The sequence below is a fragment of the Phyllostomus hastatus genome, unplaced genomic scaffold (genome assembly GCF_019186645.2).
Source record: "Phyllostomus hastatus isolate PE091 unplaced genomic scaffold, TTU_PhHast_1.1 phas_scaffold_55, whole genome shotgun sequence".
Lineage (NCBI taxonomy): Eukaryota > Metazoa > Chordata > Mammalia > Chiroptera > Phyllostomidae > Phyllostomus > Phyllostomus hastatus.
Window position 1 is genome coordinate 2,320,600 of NW_025334035.1, and position 24,117 is coordinate 2,344,716.

Below are 24,117 nucleotides of genomic sequence, written 5' to 3' on the forward strand. Positions count from 1 at the left end.
AGCAACAGGAGCTCCTAGTGGCTGACAAAGCTAAAACTTTAAAAGAGAGCTTAGCAGTCATCTAAGTGGGGATCTGTCACATAAACCTTGCTTCAGGAAGAACCCTGCACTAAGCTGCCTGCCACCTGCACTGAACTGCCTGCCTGCACTGTGATTTGCAACCTCAGATAACTGTTATTGACAAGTTCCTGAAATTGTAAGTCAACTAACAGGACTGAGACTTTGCCTATCTAATAGGAGCTGCCCAGTTATGTCCAAATTAGCATTTTAACCTACCAGGCAGAATGGCACTCTTGCAACCAGTCAAGACAACCAGTCATGGAAGTCTTGAATCCAATCAAACTGTGAAGATTTGGAGTCCTCATTTGCATGAGGACAGACAATAAGGGACCAGGGGCAGGGACTTCTCTTTATATACACCAGTTCCTCTCTGGCTCAGGGAGCATACTTTACTCTTGTTAAGACTGCTTTCCTCTGTTGGGTGACCGAACACCAAAGATGACTCACTAGACCAGGGCGTAATGGAGCAGACTGGGGCAGGGCAGAGCAGAGTGCAACAGAATTGTCTGGTCCAAGAGGCACCTCGCCCAGGGCCACTTGGTAGGCATGCTGTTACACAGCCATGCCCTTTCATATTGATCTGTGGCCTATTGAGCTGGTGAGCTCTTTCACAGGCATGCTGTATCACAGCTGAGCTCTTCACACTGAGCAATTCCCCTCTTTACAGAGCCCCTCAGGGGGACTCCTGTTGGCATTGAACTGGCACAGTGCCTGTCAGTCAACACTAATTGCCCAATCTCCCACTTACTGTGGCTTCTAACAAGGCATCCTAAATCTCAGTGATATAAACAATGGCCAAATTAATTTTACACAAGACCCTAAAACTAAGAACTTTACCTGGGCCTGCCATCTGGAGAGAAGCAGAAGCTGTATCCCTTTAAGCCCTAGCCTTGGAGGTCACAGGGCATCACTTCACCATGTTCTGATGACCAGAACAATCACACCTCCCCCATCCCTGATTCAGGGGGAGGGCACTAAACTCCAGTTCTCAGTCAGAGGCCTCTGTGAGCCAGGGAACCCTTCCATCGCTAAGCACAGGGCGGGTTCGTTCACTCGCATCAATGTTCCACTTGTAAGAGCACAACCCCTTTTCTCAGCAGAGGACCCATCTGAGGGCCCTCTGGCTGCATTTCATGTTTGCCATCAACTCAAACCTTTTGTGCAGTGGAGGATTAGAGAAGCCTGTCCCACATTTCAGGGGAGATTAGGAAAGAGCAGTGTTCAGAACTGGTGACCTGAGAAGAGGCAAAGCCAGCATCCAAGGAGGACAAAGAGGACATCTGAGGCCATAGAGACAACAGCAAGGTGGCTAGAGCAGCCAGTTGGGCAGGAAGCTGGGGACTGACTGCAACCCCCAGGAGGCAGCACCAGGGACACTCTCAGACTCAGAGGGAGGAGGGATGTTTCAGGGAAGCCAAGTTGCAGAAGTCATCCGGGATAGTATTGAAGTTGTAGTCAATTGCATAGAAAAAAAAAGGATCCATTTTTTCCTAAAGGGATATGGGACGGGCTTTTGGGTTATTCTCGCATGTTAATATTTAAGATAAACTGGTATTATTTGTGTAAAAGTGGGTTTTTTAATTGGCTTCTAAAAGGCTGTAAAGTATTGGGAAAGGAGCAATGACCCAAAGCACCAGAAACACAACTGGAAAAACTTGAACCTCAGAGGGTCCCCTGTTGACCAAACTTCCAAAGGTGTTTCCAGGCACAGACCATACTAGACTGCCATCTAATGGCCAGAGTGAGTAACTGTTTAGGAAGATGAGGAAATAGTTCCAAAGGCATCCAATGAACACTGGTTTTACTGCCCTGATATTTTGGGCCACACACTGTTTTAGGAAGTAGAAGTACAACAATAAACCAAATAAGACGCGTCTGTCTTCATGGAGCTGACATGTGGCTCCATGAAGCCTCTAATGGCAGGTGAGGGTGACAGAAAGGAAAAAAAAAAACATTCACACACCAAATCTATAAGGTCAGGGGTAAAAAGTGCTGGGCAAATAAATAAAGCAGGGTATGGGGTCCAGGAGGAGCTGGGGGTGGTGCTACTTTGCAAAAGGTGAGGAGACAAGCCTTTTGGCTATCTAGGGGAAATCATTTCAGGAAGATGGAGAAGCCAGTGCAAAGACCCTGAGGTAACAGTGTTCTTTGGTGTGTTCAAAGAGCAAAAGGGACTGGTGGCTTGGAGCAGCAGTAGGAAGGAGGACAGCAAATGTCAGGGACCAGGTCATGCATGGCCTCATGAGCCATTGATAGGACTTTGGCTTTTCCTCAGAGTAAAATGGGAAGTATTGGAAGGTATTGAGCAGAGAAGTGACCTGACCTGATTACCTTCACTTTTTTTTAATTGATTTTTTTGAGAGGTAGAGAGAGAGAGAGAGAGAGGAAGCAGGGGAGAGATAGAGAGAGTGAGAGACACATTGATTTGTTGTTTCACTTATCTATTTGTTCATTGGTTGCTTCTTGTATGCACCCTGACCAGGGATGGAACCCACAACCTTCATGCATGGGGATGTCACTGTAACCAACTCAGCTACCCACCCAGGGCCTGACCTAATTTGTTTTTTAAGAGTAATTCTGGCTGTGGGACTGAGAGTAAACACTAGGGGGCAGCATCATATTCAGGGGGACAGGAGGTGATTGCCCTGATCTGGGGACTAGGGGATAGGGAGGGGGTGGAGGGGATCAGGGTGGAATTCCTGGGTGTGGTGAGGATCAGGTCTGATCTATGTAAAAGCTGGCGTTGGAGGGACTAGAGGACAGATGGATGTGATGGTTGAGAGAAAGAGAGGAGTCAAGGATCGCTCCTGTTTTGGGCCTGACACATCAATTGCTGAAATGAAGAGCCTGTGGGCAGGGAAGGTTGGAGGGACTAGAGGGAAATGGTGAAATAGGGGCTCTGGTCTGGGGTGTTCAGTCTGAGACAGCTGTGATACACCCAAGTAAAGAGGTTGAGAAAGCTGCTGGATAAAGGCTCTGAAATCAGAGGGACGGTTGGGGATGGAGATGCACTGTGTAGGGTCATCAGCCCCTGGAGGGCATTTCAAGGCCTGCTCCTGGATGAGGCCACCAGGGAGGAGTGCAGCTGGAGAAGGGAAGGGTCTGGGGACGTCCTGGGCTCTGGGCATCCAGGGCACCATCAGGACTCCAATCGCACGTTCAGGCCCCCCTCCCTCGGCATCAGGGAAATCAGGTTCACACATCAGAGGAGCCTCCTTTCCCCCAGTAGAGGTGGCCATAGGTAAATGGGTCCTCTAGTCAGGCAAGAGTGTGGGGGAATGATGTTATCTAAGCACTAAAGGTGAACATGTCATGTCATTTTGAAGGGTTGTCTGTTGTGTAAACCAATAAAGACTTGAGGCTGTAAAACAAATTGAAATTTATTTGGGGTCTTAAGAATTCGAATCCAAGAGAGACACCAATGCAGGTAACAACCCACACCATGGTCTGGAGAGAAGAAAGGCAGAGTTTATAAAGGCACAAGCCACAAATTGTAATTCTTTCATTCAAGTGAAGGATTACTGGCTAGGTAAACAGGGGTTATTTTCAGTAGCTGACAAAGAAGTCGAAAACGACAAGAAAGGAAACAACATCCATATGTGTCCACGGAGCAGTGGTTGTTCCGGGATGGCTGTGGCTCGGCCTGAGCTGAGCTCAGCATCAGCTTAAGCAGCTCTGAGAGCTGAGGCGCAGGTGCGTGGAGGCCACACATCCTTAACAGCCTCCTATTTAGTGATTCTCTTAGCAATGCTGCTTGAATTTTATTTATTCCATTATCAGATGGTTTCACTAAATTGTAGAGGGTGGATTCTGCTTCCAGGTCTCTGTCCCAAGAGACATCTGCTTTATCCTGGAGGCACATGTGAGGCCGCTCGGGGCAGGGTTCATTTGTGTGCATCTAGTGTTACCTAACCAAAAATTCGCCCTTTTTTAAAAAGAAAACATACGTTGTGTTACACAACAAAGCTGTATAATTTATACAGATATGTTGTTGTATGTGTGTCTCTGTCTGTCTGGAAGAACACAGAACATTTAGGAACAGTGGTGACCTCAGTGCAGCCACGTCTGTGTAGCTTGCAGTACTCAGGATGACACTGTATTCACACACATTACTTAGAAATTAAAATGAAATAAATGTAATACTTTAAATTACTTCTGCATTAAATCATTATTGTAACACCAATATCATGCAAAGCATTGAGCTCATTTTCTACGCACCAAAAAAAAAAAAAATACAAATAAGTTACCTGACTTTGAGGAACCCATGATCTGAACAAGAAGGTGACTGATGTTTTTCGACTCTGTGCTACATCCCAGGTCCTGTGCTAGGAATGTTCATATTTCTCCTTTAACCATCACAGTAATTTGTAGCTTGACTGTGACATCACATCACAAACAAGATAAGGTCACAGTGGGTCGGTGACAGAGGAAGTCTCAGAAGCCACACCTAACAGATTCAACACCCCTACATTATCCAGCCTCCAGGTACAGATGGCTGAACTGCAAGGCATCTTAGGATATTAATGAACCGTGGGATGAAGAATCAAAGAAGGAAAGAATTCATGAAAGAGGTACCATCTCTGTTGGCCCTTAAAAAAATAAGTAGCATGTTGGCAGGCAAAATAAGAAGAAGAAGGGGATAAGTCGACTTGTATTCAGCACCGACCTTGGGCTCCAGCAGCTGGGCCAACTGCACCCATGAGCATTATGGGGTTTTATACACCACGAAATGGGCTTGTCCTCCCCATTTACAGATGCAGACACTGAGACTTGGCAAGTTTAGTGATTTGTCCAAGATTACAAAATTGCTAAAGGCTGAGCTGGGCTTTCTGACTCCAAATCCCATATCCTTTTCTCAAATCCCTGTTGACCTAAGACTGGAAGACAACAAATCCTGGCCTGTGTATCCAGAGACCTGGATCCCAGCCCGAGTGTAGCCACTGACCTGATGTGTAAGCAGAGCAAGGCCCCTTGCTTCTCTGGGTTTCCACGCTTCCACCCACTGCCTTATGGCCATACCGAAGTTAATAAATTAGCAAGCTCCATAGCTGAGAGCTTTGGGTACTAGAGTTCCCATGCTCACTCCCACAGATCAAACACTTTTCTCTGTGACTGTTCTGCTCTATCAGCCTCTCTCTGCCTGACCTTGACCTCCAAAACTGGAGTCTCCTCCCAGAGTTCTAGTAGCACCCTTATGATGTAACAAAAAATAAACATTTGGTTTTTGTTTTCAATTCCTGACACAAAGATATTCTCATTCAACTTTGGGGTTTCTGGAGTGATAAGAGTCCTCTGTACACTAGTGAGAGGAGTGAGGGCCCCTAGGTAACTTCAGAATGGAGCCTGGTCACCAGAAAGACCAAGGCAGGACCTACAGGGACAGGGGCTGGAGATGAACTCAGTCACCAAGGCCACTGAGTTCAGTCATGCCTAGTAATGAAACCTCCATAAAATCCTCTGAACCTCTCCCTGTGCACCTCTTCCAGGTGTCTGTTTCTAAGTTCTATCCTTTCTAATAAACCCATAAGTAAATGTTTTTTTTAGTTCTGTGAGTCATTCAAGCAAATTACCTGACGGGGTTATTGAGGCCTCTGAATTTGTTGCCAAATTGTACAGAAAGGTGGGTGACTGAAAACTGAGGTGGGGAGCAGTCTTGTGGGACTGAGCCCTTAAACTCATGAGACCTGCACTAAATACTAGTAGTTAGTGTCAGACTGAAATTGAGTTATGGGACACTCAGCTGGTGTCCAGAGAGCTGGGGTCAGCATTAATTAGGGTCAGGAGGAATTAAAACGATGTCATACCCCTCCTCCAAGCCCTCTCACCACTCAAGGTCCCAGGGCCGTTCATGGAGGGCTCAGATCCTGCTAATCAGCCCACTTCCTAGGTCAGCACTTGTCACTCCTGGTAGGTCTGGCTGGTGAATTTCCAGTGTGCTGTTGGCCACTAAAAACAACACACAGACACATTATATAACTTCCAGCCAAGATGGAGGTGTAGGTAGAAATGCTTCACTTCCTCGCACAACCAAAAGAAGGTAACAACCAATCTAAGAACAACAAACAACCAGAAGTGCCAGAAAATCAAACTACATGGAACTCCAACAATCAAGGAGTTAAAGAAACATTCATGCAGATTGGCAGGAGGGGTGGAGACAGGAGAGGATGCATGGCAAGGGGATGGACAGGGTGGGTAAGATTGGGCTGGCTGAATGGATGACTAGACTCAAAGCTAGCTATAAAATACTGTATGGGGTGCAACAGCTGGAGAAACTCCCAGTCTCACATGAGAGAGTTTGTTGGAGAGCAGGGCTAGTGAGGAGCAAGCCAGCAGCATTGTTCCCTCTCTGACCCCACCCCCACAGACAGTGCCACAACTCAGCAAAGAGGGTTGCCCCACCCTGGGGAATACCTAAGACTCCACCCCCTTAAAACATAACAGGTGTGCTGTCACAAAAAAATATGGCCCCAATGAAAGAACAGATCAAAACTCCAGAAAAAGAGCGAAGCGACGAGATAGACAACGTATCTGATGCAGATTTCAAAACACTGGTTAATCAGGATACTCCCAGAACTGATTGAGCTCAGTCACAAAATGAAGGAAGAAATGAAGGCTATGCAAAGTGAAATAAAGCAAAATATACAGGGAACCAACAGTGAAGGGAAGGAAACCAGGACTCAAATCAACGATTTGGAACAAAAGGAAGAAATAAACATCCAACTGGGACAGAATCGAGAAATAAGAATTCAAAATAAGGAGAGGCTTAGGAACCTCTGGGACAACTTTCAGTGCTCTAACATCCAAATCATATAGGCGCCAGAAGGAGAAGAGGGAGAGCAAGAAATTGAAAACTTATTTGAACAAATGATGAAGGAAAATTTCCCCAGTCTGGCAAAGGAAATAGACTTCCAGGAAATCCAGGAAGCTCAGAGAGTTCCAAAGAAATTGGACCCAAGGAGGGACACACAAAGGCACGTCATCGTTAAGTTACCCCAGATTAACGATAAAGAGAGAATCTTAAAAGTAGCAAGAGAAAAGGGGAAAGTTACCTATGAAGGAGTTCCCATAAGATTATTAACTGACTTCTCAAAAGAAACCTTGCAGGCTAGAAGGGGCTGGAAAGAAGTATTTAAAGACATGAAGAGCAAGGACCTACATACAAGATTACTCTATCCAGCAAAGCTATTGTGAGATTGGAGCCGCAGAGGAATTATGAGAAGAGAGAGAGCTAATAGCAAAGCAAGGGATTTGTTGAAAGCAGGGTCCCTTGAGAGCAAGGGAGGGGAAGTTGAGCGGAGGCCAGTTCCCAGCTCAGACCAGCTCCCATCAGGGTGGTTCTGTGCAGGGTTTTTAAAGAAAAAAAAAAAGTGCACTATGGGAAAGTAGTCTTGTAATTGGTTACTTTGAACTGCTCTACTTTCATCCTTCTCTTATTGGGTGTTTCTTTCCCTGGGCTCTCTAGTTGCTGGACTCGCTCCCTCCGCTTTCTAGCTCTAGTTCCTGGAAATATCCTGTCTCTGACTGATTATGTGTGTGCTTAGCCTAGTCTCTTTGTTCAGATATCCTGTCTGCTAGCTGGGGTGTCTCTATGGCAAGGTCAGACGAGACTCTCAGCTATCATTTAGAATGGAAGGGGAGATAAAGTGCTTCCCAGATAAGGTCAAGTTAAAGGAGTTCATCATCACCAAGCCCTTATCATATGAAATGTTAAAGGGACTTATCTAGGGAATAGAAGATCAAAAAATATGAAAGTGAGATGACAAAAAACTCGTAACTATCAACAACTGAACCTAAAAAACAAAAACTAAGCAAACAACTAGAACAGGAAGAGAACGAGAGAAATGGAGATCACATGGAGGGTTTTCAGTGGGGAGGAGGAGGGGAAGAATGGTAGAGGAAGGTAGCATAATTGGTAAGCATAAAACATATGAGATGAGGTTAAGAATAATATAGGGAACAAGCCAAAAAAACTTATATATACAACTCATAAACATGAACTAAGGGTGGCGTGGGGAATGCTGGTGGGGTAATGTTATAGGGTGCAGCCAAGAGGGGGGACCCCAAATAGGCATTTGAAATTGGGTCCAGAACTTAAGGTGTCCAGGAGATTTTAAGATGTCTTCACCCCCACCCCCCAGGTGTGGGTTGGGAGAAGGGACAAGTGGAACAGGGCCTTTGAAAGCTGTTTCGCATAGCAACAGCCTTGTAGCTAACCTCTGGCATGGTCATTTAACATATCTATAGCCTTTGGCTGGTTGCTTAGATATGTTAAATAGCTGTGGCCATGCTCTGAGCCACGGGAATGGAAGTAACTACCCCACCAAGACGTGACTGGGGGTCAGGTCCCCCGAGTTACAGCACCTGCGTGAAAGCTTGAAGATGATTGGCTCCATGACATGGGACTACACCTGCCCAGACTCATGATGGCAGTCCAGTAAAGCTGGAAGGGTATGAGTTCTGGCATGTGAAGCCGAGTGTAGGAGGAGTCGGAAATGGGGCTGCAGAGGAAGATTGGTGCAGGGATTTAAACCCAGACACGGCAGCTATTGGGGAGAGAACCACATGGCCTTGACAAAGTGGAGACTCCCGTGGCCCTGAGGGGGAGAACCACGTGGCTTTGGCAGAGTGAGGACTCCTCCTTTCCACAGCTTTGTAGGAGGGCGAAGCACGCGGTTTTGGCTGAGTGGGGACTCCCATGGCCCTGGGAGAGAGGACCACGTGCCTTTGCCAGAGTGGGGACCCCTGCAGCTTTAGAAGGGGGAACCACCACCTGGTTTTAGCAGAGATCCCAGCGACTCAGCTGAGGGTGCCGGGAACCCAGGGAGGTCTCCCAGTTGAGATGGAGTACTAACTAGGAAGAACCAGAGGACTGCCTGAGCCATGGACTTCTATTTCCTTTCCTGAGATACGGTACTCTGGACTGGGCAAAGGGGGAAGGAAGGAAGGACTGTGTCTGTTTGTGGGTGTTTTAAGGGACTTTGGGATTTTTGATAAAGACATTAGGTCGCTACTTTAAGTTTGTATAGCACTCAATAAACATTTCCTTTCCATTTCACAAATGTCTGGCATTGAGAGACGTCTTTCCTCTGGTGGCGGACATGACGGACCTGGGGGCTTTTTTTTTCAATAATAGTATATCGTCCCAGGCCCCCCTTGTTTGTTCTGTAACAGTAGGAGTGCAGAGTGTGTGGGGGGGAGAGTAGAAAAAAATTGGGAAAATTGCAATAGCATAATCAATAAAATGTACTTAAAATATATTACATAACATTTTAAAGTTATTAATATCTTTTGCTTAATTTGAGCCTCTTACCAAACCTAAATGGGATGTCCCATTTAATAGGTGAGCAAACTAAGGCTCAGATAATTGAATCAGGCACACAGGGGGTCTGTGTCCAAGTGGCAATGAGCTGAAGCTCCTTCTGCCTGGGCTTCTCCAAACCAGGTCAGCTCAAGGCATCCCCAGAAACTGCTATACACAGGGAATTGGTTAGATGATGTCCCTCCTCCATCTCGAGTGCACAGCTCTGCTGATTCTACAAAACAAGCAGAAAGATCCCCAGAGGCCTGGTTTTGCAGTGAGGCAGGGGCTGTTCCCCTTTTGGGTGGATGTTTACTACTTGAGTGCTGAGCAGCCCCAAGGCAGATGGCCCCTGGACAGAATGCAATCTCAATGGCCCCTGCAGGGAGGCAGGAATGCACTGGGCCTCAGGAGCCCAGAAAACTATGAGAGGCTGGGAAAGCTGCTCCCTGGCCTACTGTGGTGCCCCAATAAGGAGCTGCCCTGTCAGATTTAGGGGGCCCACCCATCCTGAGAGCTGAATCTGGCCACACACCCAGCTTCCTGAAGAGCCTCAGCCCTGGCTCTGTGGGCAGGCTCTGGGTGATGGACACTCAGGGTAAGCATGTGAAGATGCAGGTCCCTCCATGTTACTGGGCCTGCACCCAGCACAGCGGCCCAACTAAACTTCTGCCCCTGGCCTGACTGCTGGGTGGCCTGTCTGGGGCTCTGACACTAAATTCCTACTTTGCCCAGCACTCTGCTGGCCCCTCCCCTCGCCTGGCCACACCCCCATGAGGTTTCCTGTAAAGGCCTTTGTTCAGTCCTGAAAATGTTCTTCCTCTTTGCTATCCCAGGCAGAGGAGAAATCTAAGGAGACAGAAGTGTGCAGCTCAGAGCTAACTCTGCACTCTGAAAGCCCACCCTGTGCTCGAACACCACCCCCCAACCTCCTGTCAGCATCACAGCACAAGGCTGCTTCCAGGACTCCAGGACCAGGGAGAAGGAAGACTGACGAACACAGAACAGTGAGTGTCCCAAACATCCCATCCCCTATCCCTCCCCTCCACTCTCCTGATGCCCCAGCCCAGACCCAGCTGCTCAGTAACCTGACCCCATCCCAGTGTCCCCCAGCCCCTCTGTACTCTTCCTTCCAGTGCCTTTGCCTGCCTCTCCCCTCCACCTCTCTTCCCCCAATGCCATCCACTGGCAGGTGTCCTGGGGCTTACAAAGTGGGTTCTGAATGCTGAACAGCAGTTTACCAGGTGAGGATAATGAACCATGTGGGAATCTTGCATTGGGAGATGGCTGGGCCCAAGGATGAGAACTATTTGTTGCCTACCTGATGTCCCTCACTGCACCTCCTCCCCAGTGAACGTCCTCAAGGCCCTCCCAGCCAAGATTGAGATGACCAGTGCAGCAGCCAAGGCCAGTGCTGTGGACCAGCTCGGGGGAACAAAGATTGCTGATAGTATCCCGAAGCAGCTGGCCCAGATCTTGGAGTTAATGACAAAGGAGCAGCTGAAGGAGTTGCAGCACCAGTTACCTGACCAGGATCTCTGCAAGCAGTCTCCTGCTGTGACCACAACTCAGTCACAAAAGGCAGATAGCATGGAGGTGGCCTCACACCTGCTGGCTCAATACAGGGAGCAGCAGGCCTGGGACCTGGTCCTGCAGACTAGGAAGCAGATAGGCCTGGGCGAGCTGTTAGCCCTGGAAGAGTCATCCTCACAGTCAGGTAAGTAGACAAAGTACCCTCTGCTTGCTGCCCATCTTCTGCCCCCAGCACTGAACACCCTGTCAGACCTTCCTTTGTTCTTTATCAGAGAGAGACATCCAGGCTCAGGCTAGACTGAAGCTAAGAGGCTTTCTGTGAAAGGAGGGCCTTGCTGGACCTCACTTCTGCCAAGTACATTCCCAGAATCCCATGTGGTCACCACAGTACCTGGCAGGGAGAACTCAGAGGGACAGAGGGACCAGAGGCTGACACTCCAAAGGCACCTGCAGGAAGGATGTGGGGTTTCACACCCATCTCTCAAGCAGGAACTTGCCTGGTCTTGGGCTATAGGCACAGAATGGAGTCAGGGAAAAGCAGGTTCTGGTCCCTGCACCACCACAGTGGGCAACTCACTTCTCTGCTCTCTGCACCTGACTCCATATCTGTAAAGTGAGCAAGTAAGAACCTGCCTCCTGGGCTGTGGGAGGGTGAAACAGAGAACCCATGTTAGACTTCTAGCACAGAGTCTATTCCTAGTTAGTGCCCTATAACTTGTTCTGCTGCTACTGTTGCTGCCACTGAGGATGTCACTACTGTTAGCAGCCATGGGAGGCAGAGGTTTTAGCTTCCTGTGGGGGGAGCTGAGGCACAGAGAGGAGTCATGAGTTACATGGGGAGGGAGAGGCAGAGTCTGCACACAGATGCAAACTTCCTGGAGCCAGGTCAGGACCTGTGCCCAGCAGTGTCAGGATGTCCTTCTGCCTGAGAGGCTGGGGCAGGCTGCAGTGGGTACATTGGTCCCTCCTGGCCTCTCTCAGTAATCAGGGTCTCTGCTTCCTGGTGCTTCCTGGTTGGAGGACCCCAGCATCAGTGCCCTGGCTCCTGCCCTCCTTGCTCACCAGCCTCAACCCTCTTACCTGCTTCCCACAGCCCCATGTCCTCCATTCCACTACCCCCCCAATTCCAAACAGACCTTTCCTACAGCGTTCCCCTCCACCATGGTGCTGAAACACTATGACCCTGAGTCCTGGGGCCCCTCCAGGACTTAGAAAGAACTTGAAACTCTTGCCTGACAGATGGACAGAGCTGGAAAGAGAGGCTTGCTGAGTTGTCATGAGAGGCCCAGGGGTGGCTACACTGCAGCCAGTGGGTGTGCACCCAGGTGAGGCTGTAGCTGCAGGAGGACCTGGGCCAGGAAGCTGCATAAGGGGGACAGAGGAGCCAGGATGGGGTGGTGGGGCCAGTAGGCCTAGAAATGATCTTTCAGGAACATTGCAGAGTTGAGATCACATGCCCTCTGATTTGACAGACAGTAGACTGAGACTCAGGCAGGCCAGTCAGTGAAACTTACCCAGCCAGGTGCCATATGTAACAGGGTCCCCTTGCAGTGCACTATAGGTCATTTCACCAAGGGCAGCTTCAGTGCATTCCAGCTGAGCCCAGCATCTTTGTGCTGAGGGTGCTGATGGTGGGAACAGTTTGAACAACCTAGGGCTGTTTCCAATTGAGAAGGAACAAAATGAGCACACTTGCCCCTCTTCCAACATTCATTCTCTACAACTGGCTGGTGTGGGGTCTGGGAGTGACCTTGACTGGAATGAGGGCCTGGGGTGGCAAAAGGGAGGCAGACAGAAAAAAAGGACCTGGATAGAAAGATCAACCAGGCAAAGGAAGCCAACAGGGGAGGAGCCACTGGGTAGAGCAGGCCCACAGGAGACAGGTGACCCACCAGGACTTCTTGGAGCCACCCACTCAGCTCTGGGGAAATAAGTGTGGCACTGGGACCTGGAGGCAGCAGGGCCCACAGGGAGGACATCACTGAAGTCCTCCAGTGAGGCACAGCTTCTCCCCATACTCACTGGTGACGATGGGCCTTCTGTGGTGTCCCAGCACCTGTCTGTGTGTGAACCTGCTGCTGCCTGATGCAGTAGACTTTCTTCACAAGCTGTACCTTCAAATGTTAGTTCTTCCCTGATGCTTTGAGAGACAAAGACAAGTGACTGGGTGAGAATTTGCTGACCCTAATAAGGAAGTCGCCCCTCTGGCACTGCTCACTGAGCATGCATCTGGCCTAGTGGCACATTGTTCCCATAGTACCACTCTCTGCCTGCGAGGTGCCCCCTGTCCCCTCCTAAGTAGCTGATCTATGGGGCATAGAATGGGGACAGGAAGGACCTGTTACTGGGGACCACCACCTAGTGCTGTGGCACATGGCTGACCTGCTCTTTATGTCTAGAGCTTTTCTATTACCTCCATTGTCTCTCCTTTCTCAAAGAGTAGCTTCTCAGGGAACAAACTGAAAGAGTACAGTTTCTGGACCCCATGAAGGACATAGGTGCCTAGGCCATAGCTTGGGCCAGCCTTGTACCAACTAGGGAAGCTGTGGGACTTGGCATTCAACTTGCCCACCTCATCCAGGAGGTAGTTGGAAGGGAACCATCCCATACTAGCTGCCAGCCCAGCAGCCATCACTGCCCTTCTCCATGAGAGTAATACATGACCACTTTACTGGGAACAGTTCATCCACTTTCACAGTCACATAGGGAAACTTGACAAAGTCTGGGATGTTGAGGTCATAGAAGCAGTTAGCGCTGCCTACATTGGCGGGGTGGTCACCATCTGTGCTGGTATCAGGGACACATCCCACGTGCAAGTCTTCCTCTTGGTCTACAGGGGCCTGGTATGTCCTTCACATTCTTCATGAGGGACCCTTTCTTCAGGCTGTAGTTTGACGGCATGTAGCCTGTCCTGCTGTCCACGTTCCTCACCCACCACCGTCACCACGTCCTGGAATCATTCAGCAGCCACATGTGCTGGTTCTTCTTGATGTTGAGTTCCAGGTTCTGTTGGGCAATTCAGTCCCACCTGGCTGTAACAACTTCTGTCATCTTCTGTCATCTTTCTTTTAATGATTTATTTGTTTATTTACTTAGTTGTTTGTTTGTTTGTTTGTTTTGAGAGCAGAAAAAGGGAGGGAGAAAAAGGAGAGAAGCATCAATGTGAGAATCATTGATTGGTTGCCTGTTGCACGACACCACCTGAGGACCTGGGCCATAACTGAGTCATATACCCTGACTTGGAATTGAACCAGCACTCTTTCAGTTTACAGGCTGGTGCTCAATCCACTGAGCAATACCAGCCAGGGCCTTCTGTCATCTTTCATAGAGTCCACATCTGGTGGTCTACTAGGAGAGATGACTGGCAAAACAGAACTCCCCAAAAAGTGAACTTTTTAGCTCATGACACCTCTGAAGTTACAAAGCATCAGGGATTCCCCAAATTCTTAAAACTCATATCTCAGCAGAGACTCTGATCTAGGAATTCACTTGAAGCAAAGGAACATAAAATCTGAAGTGAAGGGACAGGGTCAACACCACACACATTCTCACTTTCTCCCAGAGGCTGTCACACTGCTCAAGTCAGGTGCCTGATCTTCATCACCCAGTGACCTACAGCATTCCCCAAGGACTTCCCAAGGCCACCATCACTGTCCTGTCACCAGTGCCTCCAGCCCCCTCTACCAGCTCCCAGGAGTTGCTCCAGCCTGACAAACCCTACCCCCCACTACAAACTTCTAGCTTTGCTGATACTTTTCTCCTTTCACCATTCTACTAGAGTATCAACTAATACACTATCAACTATTCTGAATTTGTATTATACACTGTATTCAGTACAGTATCAATCATTCTGAATTTGATTATACACTTACCTTTATCAGTGAGGTTTATACTTTTGTATGTTTTCATGATACAAATTAGCATCTCTTAGTTCACTTGAAGAACTCCTATTTACATTTTCTAGAGTCACTGCAAGTGGTAATGAACTTCTTCAGCTTCTGTTTATCTGGAAAGCCTTCATTTCTCCTTCATTACTGAACCTTTGTCGGGTAAATTATTCTTCACTGACAGCTATTTTCTTTCAGCACTTTGAATGTATCATCCACTCTCTCCAGGCCAGTGAGGTTTCTGCTGAAAAACCTGCTCACAGCCTAATGGGGCTGCCCTTGTGTACAATGAGCCATTCTGCTCTTGCTGCTTTTAGATTCCCTTTGTCTTTGATTTCAGACAATCTTAGTATAATGTGATGAGTGAAGTCCTTTTGGGGTGGGGTCTGTATCAGGACTTAGGAGTTTCATGTACCTAGATGTCCACATCTCTTTGCAGAGTGGAAATTTTATATAACTTTTACATGATGAAATCATGTAAATCATTCTTTGACTTTTCAATTATTTAAAAGTATAGCAACCATTCTTATGTCACAGGTTGTACAACAGGTGCCCATCTAGATTTGGCCTGAGTTTGCCAACTCCTGGGCAAAAGCATAAATGAATCTGTAACTTATTAGATGTGTTAGTGGTAGGAGGAGAGTTTTGAAAGTTAAACAAATGTATTCTATACCTTTATGTTCCATCTTTCCCTCCCTCACCTAGGAATCACAGAAAAATTCCAGAAGCAAAAGAGAGAGAATCCCTACCCCACACAGTCATGGAAAAATGAGGATATCCAACAAAAAGTCACACAACTGCTACTTCTACACAGATCTAAACCCAGAGGATATTATCTACCACTCTTGTTGATGAAACATGAGGTGATAGAGAATCAAAAACATTTGACTGAGGTCGGAGACCTATTTGGCCCAGACCCAGGTACTCAGCAAGAGCCTTCCACAGTCATACTGCATGTGGAAGGGTCTGCTGGAATTGCAAAGTCAACCCTGGCCAGGCAGGTGAGGAGAGCCTGGGAGGAAGGCAGGCTGTACAGGGACCACTTCCAGCATGTCTCCTACTTCAACTGCAGAGACCTGGCCCAGTCCAGGACAATGAGTCTCCTGAGCTCATCTCAAAAGACTGGGCTGGCCCTGCAGCTCCCATTGGACAGATCCTGTCTCAGCCAGAACAGCTGTTCTTCATTCTTGATAACTTGGATGAACCAAAATGGGACTTGAAGCAGCACAGTTCCTAGTTCTGTCTGCACTGGAGCCAGCAGCAGCAGGTGCGCACAATGCTGAGCAGTTTGCTAAAGAAAACCTTACTTCCTGGGGCTTCCCTGCTAATCACAGCTTGGATCACAGCTCGGATCACAGCTCTGAGGAAGTTCATTCCTTCTTTAAAGCAGCCACGCTGGGTGGAGGTCCTGGGATTCTCTGAGTCAGCCAGGAGGGACTATTTCTACACATACTTCACAAATGAAAGCCAAGCAATTAAAGCCTTCAGCTCAGTCAAATCAATACTGGCACTCTTGACCATGTGTGTCATGCCCTTGGTGTCCTAGCTGGTCTACACTTTCCTGAAGCAGCAGATGGATCAGGGACCAGAACTGTCACTGACCTGCCAGATGACCACTGTGCTCTGTCTGTGCTACTTTTTCCACATTCTCTGAGCTCAGTCCTTCAGGACTAAGCTATGGGACTTCTGCTCTCTGGCTGCTAAGGGCACCAGGCAAGGAAAGATCCTGTTGAACCCAGAGGACCTCAAAAGTATGGGTTAGATGAGGACATCACCTCCACTCTCTTAAAGATGGGTGTTCTAAACACTTCAAAAATTTATGTGGAACCATAAATGACCCCAAATAGCTGCTGCAATTTTGAGAAAGGAAAGCAAAGTAGGAGGAATCACAATACCTGATAGCAAACTGTATTATAAGAACACTGTAATCAAAACAGCCTGGTACTGGCATAAAAACAGGCACATGGACCAATGGAACAGAACAGAGAGCCCAGAAATAAGCCCAAGTCTCTATGGTCAATTAATATTTGACAAAGGGGGCAGCAACATAAAATGGAGTAAAAACAGTCTCTTCAACAAATGGTGTTGGGAAAACTGGACAGCTACGTGCAAGAGAATGAAACTCGAGCACCAACATACACCATACACAAAAATAAATTCAAGGTGGATAAAAGACTTAAATATAAGCCATGTCACCATTAAAGTCCTAGAGGAAAACATAGGCAGGAAAATCTCAGATATTTCATGCAGCAACATTTTTACTGATATGTCCCCCAGAGTAAGGGACATAAAGGAAAGAATAAACAAATGGGATCTCATCAAAATAAAAAGCTTCTGCACAGCTAAAGAAAACAGTATCAAAATAAAAAGAGAACCAACTGTATGGGAAAACATATTTGCCAATGATACCTCAGACAAGGGTTTAATCTCCAAAATATATAAAGAACTTACATGACTCCACTCTAAGAAGACAAACAACCCAATTAAAAAATGGACAAAGGACTTGAACAGACACTCCTCCAAGGAGGAAATACGGAGGATCCAGAAACACATGAAAAGATGCTCAATATCGCTAGCTGTCAGAGAGATACAAATTACAACCACAATGAGATACCACTTTACACCAGTCAGAATGGCCATCATAAACAAAGCAACAAACAACAAGCGTTGGAGACGTTGTGGTGAGAAGGGGACCCTAGTACACTGTTGGTGGGACTGCAGACTGGTACAACCACTATGGAAAGCAGTATGGAACTTCCTCAGAAAACTAAAAATGGATCTGCCTTTTGACCCAGCAATTCCACTGCCAGGATTATATCCTAAGAACCCTAAAACACCAATCCAAAAGAACCTATGCACCCCAATGTTCATAGTAGCACAATTTACAATAGCCAAGTGTTGGAAGCAACCTAGATGCCCATCAGTAAATGAATGGATCGAAAAACTATGGTACATTTACACAATGGAATTCTATGCAGCAGAAAGAAAGAAGGAGCTCCTACTCTTTGCAACAGCATGGATGGAACTGGAAAGCATTATGCTAAGCGAAATAAGCCAGGCAGTGAAAGACAAATACCATATGATCTCAGCTTTAACAGGAACCTAAACAACAAAACAAAGAAATAAGCAAAATATAACCAAAGACACTGAGATAAAGAACAGACTGACAGAGTTCAGAGGGGAGAGGAGAGAGAATTTCAGGGGAAAAGGGGAAGGGTTTAAAGGAACAAGTATAAAGGACACATGGATAAAAACTAGGGGTGGGTGGAAATGGGAGGGAGGAAGGGAGGGCTGGGTGGGTGGGTTGGGATGGGAGTAAAAGATAGAAAATTGTACTGAAACAACAATTTAAATAAAATTTAAAAAAATGGGTGTTCTTCAGAAGCACCCCTCCTCTCTGAGCTACAGCTTCATTCACCTGTGTTTCCAGGGGTTCTTTGCAGCAATGTCCTGTGCTTTAGGGGATGAGTTAATAAACATCAGAAATAAGATGGAGTTCATAGGAGAATACGGGATAGTTCTTGTGTTTGGGGAACCAAGCACATGTTTTTTATTTGGCCTTTTGAGTGAGCAGGGGATAAGAGAGCTGGAGAGTATCTTCAAATGCCAGCTGTCTTGGGAGAGGCATCACAAGCTGCTACAATTGGCCAAGAAAGAGGTCAACCACACACAGCAGAACCTAGAGCCATATTGTTGGCACTTGCTCCAGTCCTTTTATGAGTTTCGGGATGCAAGTTTTCTGATGAAAGTGATACCCGGTTTCCCTGAAATGAGGATATGTGTCCAAACTGACTTGGAGCTCCTGGTGTTCACTTTCTGCATTAAATTCAGCCCGCTCATGAAGAGGCTGCAACTGAATGAGGGTGGACCGCACAGAGAAGCACAAAGGCCTTCATATGTCATTCTGTGAGAGCTACCCCTCACCTCCCCCCAGCTACTTTCTTGTTCCCTCTCTCCTGAGTCCTGGAGGAACTCTCACTAAGCCTGGCCTCAGTAACTAAAGGACCGAGGTCACCAAGGAGTTCTTTCAACCCATTGCGACTCCCATTCTCTGTCTACCTAGGATTCTGTGCAGCAGTGTCTAACCATGAAGCCTTCCCTACATGCTTCTAAGCGACCTGCTGTTTCCCTGTCTTGTAGCGCTGCTTCTCCTCCTGTCTCTCTCATGATGGCCACCTTCACCCCGTGTGCAAGTCCACCTGCAATCTCACATCAGCTCCCATCCACCCAGCACCCCTGCCTCTGTTTCTCCCTCTTGACATGCTTCCCTCCAGGCACTGCTCACTCAGCTGCTTCAGTCATCCCCTTGATGTATGTTGACTATGACATTGTCCCTGAAATCTATACCATCACCTCAGAATCTGTGTCTCCAAAAATGGGGCTGTATTTTTCTTGGCACCTGGAGTCTGGAGGGTCTCCCACGGGAAAGCCAGAGACTGCACAAAAATTGGTTTGTGCAATGATGCACTATTATCCCAGTGAAACCCTACCTGAGTATGACCAAAGGGGCTCTCTCCCATCAATCTCTAAGCCCAGCAACACCATTAACTTCCACATCCAGTTCCCCACCTCAGTGGCAGTATTGATCCTTTATTTGTTTGACTAACCCTTTCCTCTGTAGACTCATTTCATAAATGTGTTTTAAGGACTGATTTTATGGCAGGCCCTGTGGATCACAGTTTAATGAAACACATACATGTCTCAAGGAACTCAAATCTGGGAGAGAAGACAGACATCCATCTGGTAACTAGAACAGAGTAAAAGGACAGATGAGGCAGAATGGCAGCCCTAGGAAGGGAGGGATCCCCAAAGTGCACCACAAAAAATGACAGACTCCAAGGAGGAAATGTAGGGCTTGGGTGTTCTATTTTTGGATTTGTAATTTTTTTCTAATATAAAACTTATGTTCATTGTAGGAAAGTGAGAACATATAAGTATACAACAAGGTCAAAATTAATTATTAGCCAGGATTCCATCACTCAGAGGTCACCATCAATAAAAATGCAAGTATGTGTCCTCTAGTCTTATTTTTATGCACATCTCTAAAGCAAAAGTGAGCCGTACTATGTACTTCATTTCACAGTGTTATTTCTTTATTTTTATACAAAGACTCCCCTCTCATGCTATAAAGTAGCCTGATACAATGCCATTCGAATGAGCATATGGTGTTCCATAGGGAAGGTGCCACAACTATCTGACCATTATCTTTCCTCAGGCACTTAGTTTATTTCAAGTTGTTATGGTTACAAAGGTGAACTGGTCTTTAAAGGGCCTGGGTACAGGTGTCACAAGTGGTGGTGGCCTTGGAAGTACCCTGAGCAGGCAGAGGCAGAGGTGAGGTGAGTAGCAGGAGGAGTCAAGGGCACCATGATGAAGAGAGTTTGCAGTGCACGGTGGCACCTGGAGTCTGGAGGGACTCCCATGGGAAAGTCAGAAGCTGTAGCTGCTGTGGGCAGGGGGATTTTAAAGACACTGAGTCAGCTGTGCAAGACAGAGAGAATAGCAAGGACACTGTAAACACACAAGAAGTCCAGGAGGAAATGGTAGAGATTGTCCCAAGGCTGTGGGAGGGAGACAAGGACCAATAGGAGACAGGATGTATGAGCAGCTCAAGTATTTGGTTTGTAATTAAGCACTGTGCCTTTTGATAAAAAAGAAAATTTAATTTTTTTTAGTCTCTTTAAGGATTAAAGTTGGCAAGCATTCAAAAATACAAAAAGTTTAAAAATTATTATTCAGTTTCCCCAAAACTGAATAAATGTTTTAAAAAACAAGTAATTATATTGCTGAGGGGGCGGTGGGGTATAAGAGAGCTAAAACATAGTATAATAAAATACTATAAATATTAAAAATAATTAAACTTTGGAATAATAAATGTTTTGGTACCTTTGAAGCATGTATACATCTTAGAGCTGTGAGCATTACAACCACACTGAGATTTGTGAAAGTATAGCACTTTCACGTCCTCACGGAACCCTCTGCAGCAGGGCCTCTTGTGCCCTTCTGGCATCAAGGAGACTGAGTGAGGCACAGACCAGTGGAATTCACGTGCTGAGAGCTGGCTCCAGAGCCTCTGCTCCTCGCCTCTGCTCAGCTCTGCAGACTTGGGAGGGGGAAGGATGAATGGAGTTGGGGACATATCAGGTCAAGGTGCTACTGGTCTGTCAAGGTGGAAATAGTTGGCAAGAAAAAAGAGATATCATTTTGCAATGTGAAACAGAGTCTGAGTCACTGTGCCTTGGTATTAGATAAAATCAGTTAAATAGTGTGTGAAAATATGTAATTTAAATTAGTGGAAATTACACAAAGCAGTCTGCACTAAAACTCCTAGATGAGGCCCATCATCCTCTCCCCACATCCTGCAAATGTCCCCTTCTGAGACAGTCCCCTTCGCCATCTCTGTCCTGGACACCCTTGCTGTGTCTTGCTATCCTGAGAGGGGACAGGGTCCCACTGAAGCTGGACAGCAGCATATGTAGTTAGACACAATATCCAATCACAGAATTACCTTTTTTATTTAATCTTTATTATATTTTTTCATTACCAATTTGTCCCCTTACACCTCCCTCCCCCTAGCAATTACCACACTATTATCTATGTCCAGGAGTCCATTTCCCTTTTTACTCAGTCCCTCCAATTGCTAATTTCCAACCCCCTCCACCAAACTGTCCTACAAAATTATCTTTGCCCACCTCTTCCAGGCTCCATTCCCTCCTCCCGTCTCCTCCTTTCCTTTCTGGGAACTGGGACTTCACAACATCAGAGCCACAGGAAGAAAGGCAGGTCTGCATTGAAGAGAGGAAGACTGTCTGTGTCCCCAAGCTCTGTGCCAGGCCTTGTGCTGGACACTGCGGATCAAATAGATTAGCCCCTGCCCACAAGACTGTCCCAGAATGAGATAGAAACAGACCTGCCAAGTGAACACTGCAGCAGAGAGAGGCAGGGGCTATACAATGAGAAGCCTCATGAAACTGAGGCACTTAGCCCAGGGTGGTGGGAGCAGAGGGGCAGTTGGGGAGGCTGACCACCCATGGGGGTCGCCCTGCCCAATGCAGCCTGGCTCAGAGGATCCAAACCCCACTGTGTTATGCAGGGCTGTACACATAGACCCCCCCTCCCCGCCCACACACTGGTCTCATCTCTTCTGGTTCTCTCACCCTTAGGTCCAGCTTGAGCCCATTTACAGATGCCTGGTGGCAGATTTTCTTCTCCATTTTCTATGCTGATGGGAGCCTGCAGGAGCTGGACCTGAGTGGAAACTTCCTGAGCTGCTCTGTAGTGCACAGTCTCTGTGAGGCCCTGAAATCTCATAACTGCCACATGAAGACCCTGAGGTGAGTCTGGCCCCAGTTCTATTCTGAAACAGGGATAGACGGGAGATTCAAGATAGAAGTTGGGCTCAGAATGGGGGTGTGGACGTTGTATTCAACAAACATTCACTGAGCCCCTCTCTGGCCATGCACTGTGCCAGGGGCCATGGCTACTACAGTGAGCAAACACAGACAGGATTCCAGCTTCACAGAGCTTGCAGGTGATTACCATTAACTGACACAAACACATGTAATTACAGGTCCAGATAAGGGCCTCCCATGAAAACAACCTTAAGAAAGCAAATATGGAAGGATATCTGAAGATACAGAGGATTTACATAAGTGAAGCAGGAGGGAAGAAAGGTCAAAGTCCCTGTGCAGGAGGAAGGAAGGGCTGTCATGGAATTGAAAGCCGGCCAGTGAGGCTGGAGGATGGAGAGCGAAGGAGCAGCAGGGGCTACAGGGATCATGCAGCCAGACCCTCTATGCAAGGTCCCGATGGAATCTGGGGATGCTTTTCTAATGCAACATGATTATAATCAAAGGTTCATCAGATCAGTAGATTTTCAAAGGAGAAATACACTGCAATATTAAAACAGAATGGAGGAGAGCAAAAGCAGAGGTTTGGAAACCAGTTCATAGGGAAGTTTCATCTGTTCCTATTAAATGGTGAGAGCTTAAACTTAGGGATATTATTATAGTTTCTGCATGTGATATTTTGAACTACAGTGTTGTCCATGGAAATGGACAGAAATGAAGGGATTGAAGAGATCTAAAATAAAGTAAAATAAACCGGAATGAGTAATTGGATTCACAGAGAAAAGAAGGTAGAGACAGAAGATGATCTTAGGTTCAGGCTATAGGAACACATGGGATGGCGGTCCCTTCACTGAGAGGAGAAATACTGGAAGATGAGTGGGTGGGGAATGGGACATCATAGGTGAGGTTTTATGCATGTTTATCCCTAGTGCCTTTGAGGTAACCAAGGGGAATTTTCAAATGGGTATCAAATAAAGTTCTATGCAAAACCAAGATGCCACATGAAGCAGATATCAATAAATTTAACAAAATTAAAATCATATAAATTCTATTCTCTGAACATAATGGAATGAATTTGGAAATCAATAACACAGGGAAATCTAGGAAATTCACACAGTCACTGAAATGAAACAACATATGCCTAAATAATCAATAGGTCAAAGATAAAGTCACAGGGGTAGTTTAAAAACTTTGAGATGAATGGAAAAAAGAGCAACATACCAATAGCTATTTTATGCAGCTAGTTTAGTGCTTAGAGGGACTTGTAGAGATATCAATGCCTAGATTTTAAAAAGAAATAACAGGTAAAACTACACACCCATTAGAATGGCCAAAATCTAGAATAAGACAGCACCAAAAGCTGAAAGAGTGTGAAGCAACAGAAACTCTCTTACATTGCTGGTGGGAATGCAAAGTGATGTGGCCTCGTCACAGATTCCTACAAAACTAAACACATCATTACCACGTTACCCATCAATCGTGTTTCCTGTTATTTACTCAAGTGGATTGAAAACCTATGTCCACACTAAATCCTGTATATGGATTTTTATAGCACCTTTACTTATAATTGCAAAACTGGAGAACAGTCAAGGTGTCCTTCCATAGGTGAGCAGATAAACAAATTGTGGCACATCCATACGAGGGAATATTATTTACTGTGGGAAAAAATGAGCCACAAAGCTATAAAAAGACATGAGAAAAACATAAATACATATCACTAGGTGAAAAAACACGATCTGAAAGGCTACATATTATAATGACCCCAAAAGCATGGAATTCTTCAAAAGGCAAACATATGAAGACAGTAATAGTATCTGTGATTTCCAGGGTCAGGGGCGGTGAGGATAGACAGACAGAGCACAGTGACTATTCTGTGTGACAGTGTAATGGTGGATACATGTCATTTTATATCTGTCAGAAGCCATAGAATATAAAACACCAAAGTGAACTCTGGTGTAAACCATGAACTTTGAGTGATTATGGTGTGTCG

The 24,117-nt window shown here is 46.5% G+C and overlaps 1 protein-coding gene across 1 annotated transcript in view; it reads left to right on the forward strand.

The window, feature by feature from the left end:
* The first annotated feature begins 10,161 nt into the window (after window positions 1–10,161).
* LOC123809493 (NACHT, LRR and PYD domains-containing protein 1-like) overlaps window positions 10,162–24,117 on the forward strand; it is a 53,072-nt gene continuing 39,116 nt past the window's right edge. Inside the window, 7 exon segments of the mRNA XM_045824693.1 lie at window positions 10,162–10,365; window positions 10,495–10,602; window positions 10,710–11,075; window positions 15,484–15,879; window positions 15,882–16,529; window positions 18,105–18,684; window positions 21,942–22,112. Of these exon segments, the coding sequence (XP_045680649.1) occupies window positions 10,581–10,602; window positions 10,710–11,075; window positions 15,484–15,879; window positions 15,882–16,529; window positions 18,105–18,684; window positions 21,942–22,112 (2,183 nt within the window). The 5' untranslated portion in view covers window positions 10,162–10,365; window positions 10,495–10,580.